This window comes from Balaenoptera acutorostrata, chromosome 3, assembly GCF_949987535.1.
Source record: "Balaenoptera acutorostrata chromosome 3, mBalAcu1.1, whole genome shotgun sequence".
NCBI classification, from domain to species: Eukaryota; Metazoa; Chordata; class Mammalia; order Artiodactyla; family Balaenopteridae; genus Balaenoptera; species Balaenoptera acutorostrata.
This window is the reverse complement of record NC_080066.1, coordinates 119,519,991-119,536,703: the sequence shown is the minus strand read 5'-3', so window position 1 is coordinate 119,536,703 and position 16,713 is coordinate 119,519,991. Positions and strand designations below refer to the sequence as shown.

General features: G+C 37.6%; 1 protein-coding gene across 1 annotated transcript in view; it reads right to left on the bottom strand.

The window, feature by feature from the left end:
- TTC6 (tetratricopeptide repeat domain 6) overlaps positions 1-16,713 on the bottom strand; it is a 213,564-nt gene that overhangs the window by 94,924 nt on the left and 101,927 nt on the right. The window contains exon 6 of the mRNA XM_057543850.1: positions 12,733-12,874. Coding sequence (XP_057399833.1) covers positions 12,733-12,874 — 142 coding nt within the window. The remainder of the gene's footprint in view (positions 1-12,732; positions 12,875-16,713) is intronic.

Below are 16,713 nucleotides of genomic sequence, written 5' to 3'. Positions count from 1 at the left end.
TTGATAAACCATTAGCCAGACTCATCAAGAAAAAGAGGGAGAGGACTCAAATCAATAAAATTAGAAATGAAAAACGAGAAGTTACAACAGACACTGCAGAAATACAAAGCATCCTAAGAGACTACTACAAGCAACTCTATGCCAACAAAATGGACAACCAGGAAGAAATGGACAAATTCTTAGAAAGGTATAACCTTCCAAGACTGAACCAGGAAGAAATAGAAAATATACACAGACCAATCACAAGTAATGAAATTGAAACTGTGATTAAAAATGTTCCAACAAACAAAAGCCCAGGACCAGATGGCTTCACAGGTGAATTCTATCAAACATTTACAGAAGAGCTAACACCCATCCATCTCAAACTCTTCCAAAAAATTGCAGAGGAAGGAACACTCCCAAACTCATTCTATGAGGCCACCATCACCCTGATACCAAAACCAGACAAAGACACTACAAAAAAAGAAAATTACAGACCAATATCACTGATGAATATAGATGCAAAAATCCTCAACAAAATACTAGCAAACAGAATCCAACAACACATTAAAAGGATCATACACCACGATCAAGTGGGATTCATCCCAGGGATGCAAGGATTCTTCAATATACGCAAATCAATCAATGGGATACACCATATTAACAAACTGAAGAATAAAAACCATATGATCACCTCAATAGATGCAGAAAAAGCTTTTGACAAAATTCAACACCCATTTATGATAAAAACTCTCCAGAAAGTGGGCATAGAGGGAACCTACCTCAACATAATAAAGGCCATATATGACAAACCCACAGCAAACATCATTCTCAATGGTGAAAAACCGAAAGCATTTCCTCTAAGATCAGGAACAAGACAAGGATGTCCACTCTCACCACGATTATGCAACATAGTTTTGGAAGTCCTAGCCACGGCAATCAGAGAAGAAAAAGAAATAAAAGGAATACAAACTGGAAAAGAAGAAGTAAAACTGTCACTGTTTGCAGATGACATGATACTATACATAGAGAATCCTAAAAATGCCACCAGAAAACTACTAGAGCTAATCAATGAATTTGGTAAAGTTGCAGGATACAAAATTCATGCACAGAAATCTCTTGCATTCCTATACACTAATGATGAAAAATCTGAAAGAGAAATTAAGGAAACACTCCCATTTACCATTGCAACAAAGAGAATAAAATACCTAGGAATAAACCTACCTAGGGAGACAAAAGACCTGTATGCAGAAAACTATAAGACACTGATGAAAGAAATTAAAGATGATACCAACAGATGGAGAGATATACCATGTTCTTGGATTGGAAGAATCAATATTGTGAAAATGACTATACTACCCAAAGCAATCTACAGATTCAATGCAATCCCTATCAAATTACCAATGGCATTTTTTATGGAACTAGAACAAAAAATTTCACAATTTGTATGGAGATACAAAAGACCCCGAATAGCCAAAGCAGTCTTGAGGGGAAAAAATGGAGCTGGAAGAATCAGACTCCCTGACTTCAGACTATACTACAAAGCTACAGTAATCAAGACAATATGGTACTGGCACAAAAACAGAAACATAGATCAATGGAACAAGATAGAAAGCCCAGAGATAAACCCACGCACCTATGGTCAACTAATCTATGACAAAGGAGGCAAGGATATACAATGGAGACAAGACAGTCTCTTCAATAAGTGGTGCTGGGAAAACTGGACAGCTACATGTAAAAGAATGAAATTAGAACACTCCCTAACACCATACACAAAAATAAACTCAAAATGGATTCGAGACCTAAATGTAAGACCGGACACTATAAAACTCTTAGAGGAAAACACAGGAAGAACACTCTTTGACATAAATCACAGCAAGATCTTTTTTGATCCACCTCCTAGAGTAATGGAAATAAAAACAAAAATAAACAAATGGGACCTAATGAAACTTCAAAGCTTTTGCACAGCAAAGGAAACCATAAACAAGATGAAAAGACAACCCTCAGAATGGGAGAAAATATTTGCAAACGAATCAACGGGCAAAAGATTAATCTCCAAAATATATAAACAGCTCATGCAGCTCAATATTAAAGAAACAACCCAATCCAAAAATGGGCAGAAAACCTAAATAGACATTTCTCCAAAGAAGACATACAGATGGCCAATAAGCACATGAAAAGCTGCTCAACATCACTAATTATTAGAGAAATGCAAATCAAAACTACAATGAGGTATCACCTCACACCAGTTAGAATGGGCATCATCAGAAAATCTACAAACAACAAATGCTGGAGAGGGTGTGAAGAAAAGGGAACCCTCTTGCACTGTTGGTGGGAATGTAAATTGATACAGCCACTATGGAGAACAGTATGGAGGTTCCTTAAAAAGCTAAAAATAGAATTACCATATGATCCAGCAATCCCACTACTGGGCATATACCCAGAGAAAACCATAATTCAAAAAGACACATGCACCCGAATGTTCATTGCAGCACTATTTACAATAGCCAGGTCATGGAAGCAACCTAAATGCCCATCGACAGACGAATGGATAAAGAAGATGTGGTTCAGATATACAATGGAATATTACTCAGCCATAAAAAGGAACGAAATTGAGTCATTTGTTGAGACGTGGATGGATCTAGAGACTGTCATACAGAGTGAAGTAAGTCAGAAAGAGAAAAACAAATATCGTATATTAATGCATGTATGTGGAACCTAGAAAATGGTACAGATGAGCTGGTTTGCAGGGCAGAAGTTGAGACACAGATGTAGAGAACAAATGTATGGACACCAAGGGGGGAAAACCGCGGTGTGGTGGGGATGGTGGTGTCCTGAATTGGGCGATTGGGATTGACATGTATACACTGATGTGTATAAAATTGATGACTAATAAGAACCTGCTGTATAAAAAAATAAATAAGATAAAAATCAAAAATTTAAAAAAAGATGGTTACATATAGAAATATTATGTATATTTATTATATTTATTATGTGTATATATGTGTATTTACAGGAAGGAGTTAGTATACAGACATATATTCATGTGAGGTGAGAAGGCCTAGAAGCAACAAAACCCCAGCAGCAACAAGCACATCCAATGCTCTGATCTTAGTTTCTAATTACATTCTCCAATAAAGGAAACTGAGGCTTCCTGTAGAAATGGCTGACTCTATGGACTGGGGCAGGAAATATGCAAGATGAACCTGGAGCATCTGTACTATCAGTAATTAAGTGTTAAAAAAAAAAATCCCACAATGATGGGGTCTGTCAAAGGGACATAGGGGGCTTCCCTGGTGGCGCAGTGGTTGAGAATCTGCCTGCCAATGCAGGGGACACGGGTTCGAGCCCTGGTCTGGGAAGATCCCACATGCCACGGAGCGACTGGGCCCGTGAGCCACAATTGCTGAGCCTGCGCGTCTGGAGCCTGTGCTCCGCAACAAGAGAGGCCGCGACAGTGAGAGGCCCGCGCACTGCGATGAAGAGTGGCCCCCGCTTGCCACAACTAGAGAAAGCCCTCGCACAGAAACGAAGACCCAACACAGCCATAAATAAATACATACATAAATAATAAGTAAATAAATAAATAAATAAAATTTTAAAAAAAAAAGGGACATAGGAGACAACTGAAGGAGCTCTCAATGACCAAAGCTCAAACAATTTTAGCAAAATAATAATAATAATAAAGTAGTATTGGAATAAAACTCAAAGTATAGCATAAACATCCATGAGTCATACTGATATAAGTAAATGATTGAATAAATAAATAAATGGGAAGAATAGACAAACATCCTGTCCAGCTGAATTCAAATTAATCTTTATAGATACTCTGCTCTGAAGGAGGTGGAGCATAGCTCCACATTCCTTAAGTGTGGGCTGCACATAGTGACTTCTTTCCAGAGTACAGACGGAAAGGAGGCACAAAGAGAAACTTGACAATGAAGAAAACCTGGCAGACACTACCTCAGCCAGGTGATTAAAGTTAACATCAACAATGATAAGTCATATTGATAATATGTACTCTCAATATGATATGATGAAAATGGCACCTTACCTCAGTGGTCTTCCTCACAAATCACATAACACAATCAAATCAAAAAAACATCAGTCAATCCCAATTAGGGACAGTCTACAAAATACCTGACCAGTACATCCCCCAAACTGTCAAGGTCAACAAAAACAAGGAAAGTCTCAGAAACCGTCACAGCCAAGAGAAGCCTAAGGAGACATAACAATTAAATGTAATGTGGTATCCTGGAGGGGATCCTGGAACAGAAAATGGACATTACATTAAAACTTAGGAAATCTGAATGAAGTATGGACCTTAGTTAATAATAACGTATAAATATCAGTTCACTGATTTTAACAAATCTACCATACTGCTCTAAGATGTATTGGTAGTTTCTTAGGGCTACTGTAGCAAATACAATTCGGTGGCTTAAAACAACAGAAATTTATTCTCTCAGAGTTCTAGAAACAAGAAGTCCATCAAGGTGTCAAGAGGGCTATGCTCTCTCTGAATGCTATAGGGAATTCTTCTGTGCCTCTTCCTAGCTTCTAGTGGTTGCCAGCAACCCTTGGCATTCCTTGGCTTGCAGCAGCATCATTCCAATTTGCTTCCATCAGCTCAAGGCGTTCTTCCCTGTGTGTCTGTGTGTTCACAGAGCATTCTCTTCTTATAAGGACACCAGTCATATCGGATTTAGGGCTTACCCTTGGGTTTCGGGCTTACCCTAAATCCAAGATGATCTCATTCCAAGATTCTTAATTACATCTGCAAAGACCCTATTTCCAAATAAGGTCACATTCACAGGTACCATGGGTTAGGACTTGGATATATCTTTTGGGGGCCACTATTAACCCACCATTATCATATTAATAATAGGGGAAACAGAGTGTGAGAAATCTCCACACTGTCTTTGTAATTTTTCTGGAAGTCTAAAACTATTCTAAAAAATAAAGTTTACTATCAATAAAATAATAATAATAAAACAAACAGTAAAAGAAAAATAATTTTTAAAAATAGGTGGAAGTGAAAAACTTAATCCAGCATTCATGACAAGATTTGAAGAAAATGTGGCAAGATTTTTTAAAATAATAGCTGTTTGAATCCATGGTATTATTGGTAATTATGTTTTCCTTAACTTTCATTGACTTTGAATAATATTTAATTGGACCAAGCACTTTCCCCAAAAAGATTTGTCTTTCACCAGAAAAAAATGAGCGCAAATGATTTTAAAGCATCAACTTGCAAGCATTACTCTAGCATCAACTATGAAACCCTTACAGTGACCATCTCCTGGAGCATGGTTGCTATACAGACTTCTGACAGTAATATCCAAAGACCCAAACACAGTAAATAAAGATTCACAATTATAAGCTGATACTGAGTCTTCAGCACTTTTATTTCTAGTCAACTATTCTTTGATCACATTTCCTCTCTACCAACAGAGTATTTATTTAGAGAAAGGTAGATTTTGCAGTTGCCACGTTAATTTGTCCACCACAGAAATTCAAAATTGTTTCCATCTCACTCATCCTCTATTTGGTGGGCACACTGCATCACTTTATGCTGTATAGACCTAGAGCCAGGAATTCCTTGACAAAAGATGAATAAACTCTTCCAAAATCAGCTGACAATTCTTTTTCCAAAGATCACCTAGAAATTAAGATTTCAGATATTCAAATGATTATGTCACATACAATATGGTAAATTTTCCCTTGTAGTAAGTAGACTTTCAGCAGCTTAAGCATCAGAATAAAATTATTCCCCTAGAAGAAAGCAGTATACAAGCCTCTAAGTGGGAAGAGAGGAAAATCTATCACTAAACAGCACTATTTTGCTCTCAAGGAAAAACACAGATGCACTTTCAGGAGAGAATGTGTCAAATTAAACTAGCAAAGAAACACTCATCATGGTAAACTGGTTTCCCCAGCAATGCTCAGAACTTTCTAAGAGGAAATCAGGAAAATGGTTAGAAACAGCCGGGTTGGTGGCTGCTAGAACTTGACAGGAGGATAAAGATTGCACAGCAAACTGAATTACTAACTATAAAGCAAGCTAGGTTAATTGAGTAAAACAGCACCTGCACAGCCCCTAAGGTTACTACATATATTACAACCCAACACAATAACTCATGTTCATACTGAAGACTCAATGTCAGAATATTATATTCACTAAGGGAGAGAGACATGCAAATTAGCTTCAGGGGTAAGTTGAGCTTCATATAAATGAAATATAAGGATGAACAACAGTTTCTAAAATGTGGTCTGAGCTCTGGAGAGCCTCAAGACCTTTCAGGGGTCTTTTCAAGACCTTTCCACACTAAAAATACAAAGAGGTCATTTGCCTTTTTCACTGTGTTGAAATTTGCACTTTGTGTAAAAAAAAAAAAAAAGAGAGAGAGTAAAATTGGTGGACCTTAGCGTGAATTAAGGCAGCAGGATCTTAAAAATACCCCCACAAAGCAGGAAAAAAATGTTCATTTTATTAAATCTCAACTTTTAAGTGAATATCTTTTTAATATTCAGTGTAACAAAATGATAAGTACACATGAAGTGCTTCTGTGGCCATAGTGCAGTAGGATGGTGGTTTTGAGGAAAAACATGTGTGCTATTGTTTGAGTTCTGAACTGAACTAGCCACCATTTTTACTTGAGAGGACAAATATTAAACTACCTTTATTCAGACTTCGGTTTGTGGTAAGCATTTTCTTGAAAATGAGAAAATCAGTCATTTCAAATAAAATAATTGAGAGTATGTGTGTCAAGAGAAAAAATTTAAGCTTTTAGCAAAAATTAGAATTTTGGAAAAATTGTGTCCCTCACCATGAGCTTGCCAGGTTCCCAGTGCTAAAAGACTTTTCTGATAATATTAAAATTGAGATATTTTGACATTATATATTAGTGAAATGTGTCAACATTTGAAGATCTACATAACTTGATGAATAGTATTTTCTAAATGACCAATGCAAAATGTTACAAAATCATGCATGGGTAAAAGAGCTATTCAAATTACAAAATGAGGCAATAGATTTTCATGTAATAAGGTATAAAAAAGTCATTGACATGGTTTCAGGTTTCAATTGCAACAAACTTTTTTACCCGTACAAATTATCATTTAATACATTTTCTTTTCAACTAAGTTTATTTTTTTTTTTGTACTGGTCCAACAACCACAATTTTTGTATTAAGCTTTTAATTTTGAGATAATTATAGATTCACAGACAGTTTTAAGAAATAATACAGAGAGACCCTATCTATCCTTTACTCAGTTTACCTCAAAGGTAACATCTTGCAAAACTGTAGTACAGAATAACAAAATATTGACATTCATACAGTTAAGATGCAGAACATTTCCATCACCATAAGTGATCCCTCATATTGTCCTGTATAGACGCACTCCACCCATTCCCACCCACCCTCATTCTGAAACCCTGAAAACCACTAATCTGTTCTCCATTTCTGTAATTTTGTCATTTCATGAATGTTATATAATAAAATCAGCCAGTGTGTAGTGTTTTGGAATTGGTTTTTACCAGCATAATTCTCTGAAGACTTACCCTTAAAGAGTTTATGTATTCCTTCTGCAACATGCTTAATAGTAGTTGCATGTTTATTTTGGTTTTTTAACTACCAAACTATTTTTCAGGGTTCTGAGAAAGGAGTTTTGTTAATTAAGCATTCACTTTCCTTAATATTTTAGAGCTATTCAAAGTATCTATTTCATATTGAGTGAGTTGTGGTAGTTTGCGTTTTTTTGAGGAACTGCTCTGTTTTGTCTAAGTTGTCAAATTTCTGTGTGTAGAGTTGTTTATAGTATTCCCTTATTATTATTTTGATGTCTGCAGGGTCTGTAGTGATATCTTCTGTTTCACTTCTAATATTGGTAATTTGTGTATTTTCTGGTTTTTCCATGTCAGTCTTGCTAGAGATCAATTTTTTCTAAGAACTACCTCTTTGTTTCATTGATTTTCTCTATTGTTTTCATGTTTTCAACCTCATTGATTTCTGCTCTTCATTATTCCTTCCCACTGCTTGCTTTGGGTTTATTTTGCTCTTCTTTTTCTAGGTTCTTGAGGTGGGAGCTTAAATTATTGATTTGAGACTTTCTCTTTTTTACTTTAAGCATTTAGTGCTATAATTTTCCCTCTCGGCACTGCATTATCTGTGTTCTACAAATTTTGATATGTTGTATTTTCATTTTAATTCAGTTCAGTTGATTTTCAATGTATTTTTTAAATCCCTTGAGACTCCCTCTTTAACCCATGGATTACTTATACCTGTATTGTTTAGATTCCAACCGTTTGGAGATTTTTCTGTTACCTTTGTTATTGATCTCTAGTTTGATTTCATTATGGATTTGTTTTATCTTGGTATAATGTCCTGCAGGAACGTGAAAAGAATATGTATTCTGCTCTTGTTGGGTGTAGTGTTCTGTACATTTCAATTAGATCCTGTTGGTTGATGGAGTTATTGATTTTTCTATATCCTTGCTGATTTTCTAAGTGTTCTACCAACTATTTAGAGAGGGGTGTTGAAGTCTCCAAGTATAATTGTGGAATGGCCTATTTGTCCTTTTAGTTCTACCAGTTTTTGCTTCACATATTTTGCAGTTGTTTTGTGCACACACTCTTTAAGACTACTATGTCTTCCTGGTGGATTGACCTTTTTATCATAATATAATGCCTCTCTCTGTCTCTGATAACTTTCTTTGCCGGGAAGTCTATTTTATCTGATATCAATATAGCCACTCCTGCTTTTCTTTGATTAGTGTTTGCACGACTTATCTTTTTTTACCCTTTTACTTTCAACTTCTCTAAGTCATTATATTTGAAGTCAGTTTCTTGTAGACACTAAATAGTTGGTCATGTCTTTTAACCCACTCTGCAAGCTCTGTAACTTAACTGGTGTATTTAGACCATATATGTATATATATATATATATATATATATATATGTTTTACATCTTTATTGGAGTATAATTGCTTTACAATGTTGTGTTAGTTTCTGCTGTATAACAAAGTGAATCAGCTGTATGTATACATATATCCCCATATCCCCTCCCTCTTGAGCCTCCTTCCCACCTTCCCTACCCCACCCCTCCAGGTGGTCACAAAGCACCGAGCTGATCTCCCTGTGCTATGCTAAGCACTGAGTTGATCTCCCTGTGCTATCTCCCCATGCTATGATCTCCCTAGCTATCTATTTTACATTTGGTAGTGTATATACGTCATTGTTACTCTCTCACTTCGTCCCAGCTTCCCCTTCCCCACAACACTGTGTCCTCAAGTCCATTCTATACGTCTGCATCTTTGTTCCTGTCCTACCCCTAGGTTCAGTACCATTTTTTTTGTTTAGATTCCATATATATGTATTAGCGTATGGTATTTGTTTTTCTCTTTCTGACTTACTTCACTCTGTATGACAGACTCTAGGTCCATCCACCTCACTACAAATAACTCAATTTCATTTCTTTTTATGGCCGAGTAATATTCCATTGTATATATGTGCCACATCTTCTTTATCCATTCATCTGTTGATGGACACTTAGGTTGCTTCCACATCCTGGCTATTGTAAATAGTACTGCAATGAACATTGTGGTACATGTCTCTTTTTGAATTATGGTTTCCTCAGGGTATATGCCCAGTAGTGGAATTGCTGGGTCATATGGTAGTTCTATTTTTAGTTTTTTAAGGAACCTCCACACTGTTCTCCATAGTGGCTGATGTATTTAAGTTAGGGATTTTGTTTGCCATTTCATTTTTGTTTTCTTTCTCCTTGTTCTCTCTGGTTTCTTTTGTTTCTCTGTCTTCTTCTTCCTGCTTTCCTGTTACATGGACATATTTTAGAATTCCACTTTTATTTATCTATGGTATTTTTGAGTATATATCTCTTTGTATAGCTTTTTAGTTTTGCTCTAGGTATTACATTATATAAATATAATAAGCATAACTTATCAAAGTCTACTGATGTCTCCAATTTACCAGTTCAAGTGGTGTGTAGAAACCTTACCTCCCTTTATGTCTCTTTACTCTTCTCCATTTATAATACAGTTGTCTTAAACATTTCCTCTATATACATTTAACAGTATAATTTTTTTTCAACTGACAGACATAATTTAGAAAACTCAAAAGGAGAAGGAAACGCTATTGCACTTACCTGTGTTTTTGCTTTACATGTTTTTGTTCCTTTTAGATATTCCGAGATTTTTTCTTTCATCATTTTTTTTTTCCTGTTTAGAGAACATCCTCTAGCCTTTCTTGTAGTGTAAGTCTGCTGGGTGACAAATTCTCTTAGTTTCCTTTCATCTGAAAATGTCTTGATTCCCTTTCATTCCCAAAGGATATCTTCTCTGGATATAGGACTCAGGGCTTACAGTTCTTTCCTTTCAGCATTTGAAAAATGTTCCACCACTTACTTCTGGCCTCCATGGTTTCTGATGAGAAATCCACTGCCATTCAAAGTGTTTTTCTCCTGTAGGTAACATATTACTTCTCTCTTGCTGCTTTCAAGATTTTTTTCCTTGTTGTTAGTTTTCGTAAGTTTCACTAGTAAGTGACTTGGTACAGATTTCTTTGGATTTTTCTTGCTTGGAGTTTGCTCAGCTTCCTGAATATGTAGGTTTAAGTCTTTTGCTAAATTGGGGAAGTTTCCAGTCATTATTTCTTCCTATATGTTTTCAGTCACCCCTCTTCTTCTCCTTCCAGGACTGTGATAACACAAATGTTAGATCTTTTGTTTTACTCCCACAAGTCCCTGAGGGTCTGTTAATTTTTTTTTTCAGTCTGTTTCTCTTTGTTGCTCAAACTGGATAAATTCTATTGTTTTATCTTCAAGTTCACTTCCTGTTTCATCCATGCTACTTTTGAGCCCATCTGCTGAGCATTTTATTTTCGTTACCATATTTTTTCAATCCTAAAATGTCTTCAATTTCTTTACTATTTATCTTCAATGCCTATACTAAGACTTTCTATTTCCTTTCTGAATCCTTCTATTTTTTTAAAATTTGTTTCAAGTGTGTTCAAAATTATCACTGAAGCATTTTTAGGATGGTAGCTTTAAAATCATTGTCACGGGCTTTCCTGGTGGTGCAGTGGTTGAGAATCTGCCTGCCAATGCAGGGGACACGGGTTTGAGCCCTGGTCTGGGAAGATCCCACATGCCGCGGAGCAACTAGGCCCGTGAGCCACAATTACTGAGCCTGCGCGTCTGGAGCCTGTGCTCCACAACAAGAGAGCCCGCGACAGTGAGAGGCCCGCGCACCGCGATGAAGAGTGGCCCCCGCTTGCCGCAACTAGAGAAAGCCCTCTCACAGAAACGAAGACCCAACACAGCCATAAATTAAAAAAAAAAAAAAAAAATCATTGTCAGATAATTCTAACATCTCTGTTATCTAAGTGATAGCATCTATTGATTATCTTCTTACGTTCACTTTGAGACTTTCCTGGTTCTTGGTATGATTAGTGATTTTCAGTTGAAATTTGGATATTTGGGGTATTTTGCTCTGAGGCTCTGGATCTTATTTAAACCTTCTGTTTTAGCTGACACTCTGCTAGGCTTCCTCTGGTACCACCACAGTGGGGAGGGAGAGGAGTGGCTCATTACTACTAGGCGGGGATGCAAGTCCAGGATCCCCATGTGGTCTCAACTAACACAGTAAGAGGGGAAACCTCATTACCACTTTATTAAGGTGAAAGTCCCAGCCCCAAACAGCCTTCATTGATACCACCATGGCAGGGGTATTATAGTGCCTTCTTATACTCTGGGCAAGAGTAAAAGTCTAGTTTTCCTACTAGGCCTTTGCTGGCAGAGGTGAAGAAAGGACCAGGGCCACCATTTTTTCTGTGGTGTTTGGCTAGGGTAGAGTAGTTATTGTTGAAAAGTTCTGCCTTGCTAGGCTGTCCCTTTCCTGGTTCTTTGGCTAGAGGGAGTAGGCTTTTGTTTGGACTTTTTTTTTTTTCTGTCTTTACCTAGTTTTCTTTCTAGGCTACCAATTTTTTCAACTCTAAGTCTAGAATATGTGAAGCAAAAAACAAAACCCAAGGAACTAACTCGCCACTGTGCCATTTGTTGGGTCCCAAAGTTCCTAGTTAGTGCCTTAGTCTCTCCACCTTTTAGATCTGTCCTGTTTGTAACACCCAGGTTTTTACCTGTACTTAGCAGGAAGAATAGGAAAAAGTACTTCTACTGCATCATCCCCAGAAGTGGAAGTCTCACAAGTAAGTTTCAAGAAACTACCACTTGTAAAGTTTTGGTATATTATTAAAGGAGAATATCCATAATTACGTTAAAAGTCTATTAAAATAATCTCTTCTTTTCCAACTACATATCTTCATGAAGCCAGAATCTTCCTCATATATTTCAACCAAAACAACCTACCACAAAATTGAATGCAGAAGCAAACATAAGAATCCAGCTAACATCTATTAAGCCAGACGTTAAAGAGATTTGCAAAAAAAAATACAATCCTAGTTTTACACTACTTTTCTGTTTTAAAAAATATAACTACTTTTCATAAAAATACATTATGTTAACATATATTACTTTATTACTGTTATTTTTAATTTTAAAAAATAAACATTTAAGCATTTTCCCAGCTTTAATTTTCAACACTGTAAATGTCAATAGATATAACCCACATAAATAATTATTGAAGTCCTCAAAAATTTTTAAGAGTATAAAAAGGGTCCTGAAACCAAAAAGTTTGACAGCTTGTAAGACAGAGAAAACTAATATTAAAGGAAGTTCTTACTTCCTCTCCCGAGAGTTGTAGGTGTGGCTTGTGAGCACTCCGTCCAGTTCCGGGTGCCAATTCAGGCGGTATCCCTGGTCTTGTTGGAAGGTCGGCAACATATTCTTGGTTGTCACCCGTAACAGGAATTCCTTGCAGTATTCTACAGGGTTTTTAATAACAACAACAACAAAATTGTTCTTTAAGTCATTGATAAATCAAAGGGTGTTTTCTCTCATTTTATATCTCTACCGAAATAAGCACACTGACATTTGATATCTGTACTAAATAGATTAAATTGTGCAGAAGTCAGATAATCCAAAATGGGAAATAATTCAAGAATGATTTGTTTGCTTCTGAATGCATTTTAGTAGTAATCTTTTGGTGGTTTTGTTTTATAATATTGGAGTAATAAATTCACTCTATGAAAGCCTCATTATAAGAGAGGTAAAAAGTTCTCTGCTTTCTGATCCCTAACCTGCTCCTCACTCCAAGTCACAGGAAACGGTTTCATTTCTTAGACTGAGGCAAAGCATCAGCCTAAGCAGAACTGCCTTCTCACATGAAGGTTTTCCCTTCCTGATTCATATCTTGCCAAGATGAACAGAAACTGTTATGGCATTAGGTCTTTATTTCTAGGCTACAAACTACATATACATAAGAATATACACAGGAGGTTTAAAACTTATCAACAAAAACCTAAATTAAACCAAGAGATGAGGTAAATCAAAATCTGAAGGCAAAATGTGTCATTAATGACTGACTTACAGACTCCTTGAAAATACATTAGTTTTTGTATTGCAGCACTTACTGTAAAAGAAATATAAAACGAGTATAAAGTAGACCTACACAGACTATAGCTATATTTCAATTTCGCTTGGAAGTAGAGCCACTGTTCCAACTTTTTGTTATACCATTATATGAACAGACAATCACTTTATGAGCCACCAAATGTGAAGACAAAGCACACACATATCAAACTGACTACTTAACGATATGCTGAAATCCTTAGATTCCATCAAACCACCTCTTAAAAATCAGGCCCACCCAAAGCTAGGCTGGAGAAGACAGGGCTTTGCCAAAGTAGGTTTACAGGAAAAATCTTCCTATCTCATCCAGTCAAATATTTGAATTCAAAGAGAAGATAAAGCTCAACTCCTGGCACAGTGGACATAACAGACTGCCATTCAACATCCAGCCCATCCTCCCTCCAATACACTTTCCCCAACTGCTGAGGATGGGGAGGTGAAGACCCTCCTGCAGCCAGTGTCCTAGATGTGTTTTAGGATCTACTAACCACGTGCACTCACATACAGTTTGGAAGGAAGAAGGTTCTGACGTTCCTGCTGGCAAGCAGTCATGGCGACCTTGAGTTCTGTGGCAGGGTTCCAGTTACTTCTTTTGTGGGTAGCCTTTTTTTGCCAGTGAGCGTTCAAACAGACATAGCAAGGCTCCAGAGTCAAAAGCTGTGACACTAGAGGCCACACGATCCCTGAATTTCAGCTAAGGTGGTCTGTTGCCAATGTTGGCCTCCAGATTTCCCACCTTCCTGACTATGCCAGAAGGAGCAGCAGCTTTGGCCGCCAGTTAAACATGCTGTATGAGTCATTTTTGGAAAAACCTCCCTGCCTAGAGCCCATTCTTCCAATCTTTCCATTGATTTTAAAAGCATCACATTCCCATTATTATAGATCCCTTTATGCTTAAAATAGCTAAAAATATTTCTGTTTTCTGCAACTGAATCCTGACTGATATATCCAGGAAAAACAAAAGAGCAGGGTATTCTATTGTCTAGAATAATAAGCGAGAGAATACATATATCAAGATCAAGGAGGAGAGGGGTGATTTAAGAAGCTATCTTGAGGCACTGCTATATTTTTATCTGTCCATAAGCCAAAAACAAAGTAGTCAGAAGCATTCACATATTATTGTCTTTTCACATCCCAAATGTGCCTCAAAGAAATAGAAATTCTATTTGGTTGGAAGGAAAGTGAAAGAAGTCACTGGCCATTTTAGAGTGCATAGCTCTGGTAGACATCAACTGGGGGCCTTAGTGGAAAGGCTACCCAAGGTTAGCAACTGTTCCTGTCTGACAAAGATGAAATCACTTGCTTTGAAATTTTTGTCCAGATTTTCCCTGCTTCCTTCTTTATTTCCAGAGAAAAGAACCAATCCTTTTTCGAGATCTCCCCTTTGGAGACCACCACCATCTCAGTGGTTCAGAATGAAAATCTCTTCCTCTCCAACCTCTCCCTCACCCCCAACAGTAATCACTAGTCCTGACCCTTCTCCCTCCAGTGTCTCTCCATCCTGTTGCATTTCCTCTCAGCTGAGTCCTATGATAACCTCTTTGCTGTCCCTCACCTCCAGACTTTCCCACCTCCGATCCATGTTACAGATCCCTGCCAGAGTTGTCATCAGCTACCCCCTTCCAAATACTTTAATGACTACACACACAGGGTAATACCCAAGCTCCTGAGCCTGGCCATCAGGGTCCTCCACAGTCTGGGAACCATCTACCTTACCAATCCTACTTCCCTCCCCAACACCTGGCCCAACCTATATTCACTGCACAAAAGATGCTCTAGGTGCTGAGATTACTATAGGTGCAATAGGGGAGACAGGCAAACCAAACTACAAAGCAGTGTGGCTATGAAAGTGTTGAAAATAAGACTTTCAGACCTCAACTGTTCCATGAAGCCTTTACAAATGTCCCTCTGCCCAGCCAAAATTCATCTTTGCCTCCCTAGTTTCTCTGGTGCATTTGATCTGCAAGTTCATTGTAGAATATATTACATTTTATTCTGTATATTTTTCATAGTAGATTACAGGCTGGTTGGGGTGGGAGAGGCGTGATTCTTATTCATTTTCTGTCGTCTCCCTTGAATGTGAATATAGTAGATACTGAATACGTATTGTGTAACACTGTGCTTGAAAAATCTCACAGCCAAAGTTAGCCCAGACCCTGTCCTGAGAAACAGATTCATGGGTTAGCATGATGTACTGCACTGCTTCTCAAAGTGTGTTTCCTAACCAGCATCATTAGCATCACATAGGAACTTGCTAGAAATAAAAATTCTTGAGCCCCATCACACTTAATGAATCAGAAGCTCTGGGGAGGAACCCAGCCTTCTGTGTTTTAACCAGCCCTACAGTTAATTCTGATGCACAATGAAGTTTGAGAACCACTGATGTACTGCAATCTTTCCTAAAAGAGCCGGATCATAAGAATATCCTGGGATACTTGTCAAATCTATAGCTTCCCAGATATCTCCTCTGGAGATTCTAGTTCAGTTGGTTTGGGATAAAGCCTAAGAACTGATACACTTAAACAACCCAGATGGCCCTTATACTCAGGGGAAGCCTAAAAAGCACTGCTGTAGTGAGAAGAGCTAGCCTTTGGAATGAGGTTAAAAACCAGGATTTTAGCCTTAGTTTGGCCACTTGATGTGCTGTGTTGGATAAGTCACTTTTCCTTCTTAAGTCTCAGTTTCCTCATCTATGACTAGCAACAGCAATGGGATCTTTCAGGGTCTAACGCTTAGAAATAATATATGTGAAGAGTTTGCACAAATTACAAAAAAACCCAGTAAGTGGTTGATATTACAATCATTTTTGTTATTATGACAGAAGAGACTGAATGAAGTCAACAAGCCCATCTCTCTCAGAGTGAGTTAAACCTCCTTCCCAGTCAACACTGGTCTCCCATGGGGCCAGAGATGTAAAATGTTCTTCTTATTATAGGTTGTGTCAAAGAAGTTTAGAGAACATTTGCTCCAGGCTGTGAGCACTCTTAAAAATCTCTGCCCACATCTTTTATGAGTTACACAAATGTGACTGTGGGCTCCATCTTGTGAAGCGTAGAGAAGGGTTCTCCCTCCTGTAACACTCTCCCCTCCCTGGTGTGACTCTAACAGAGAAGTTCCCCCATCACATCTTCCTTATCCCTTCCTTAGAAAATGTACTGTGCTCCTTGGGGTACTAAACCTGGGGGAGCCTTCG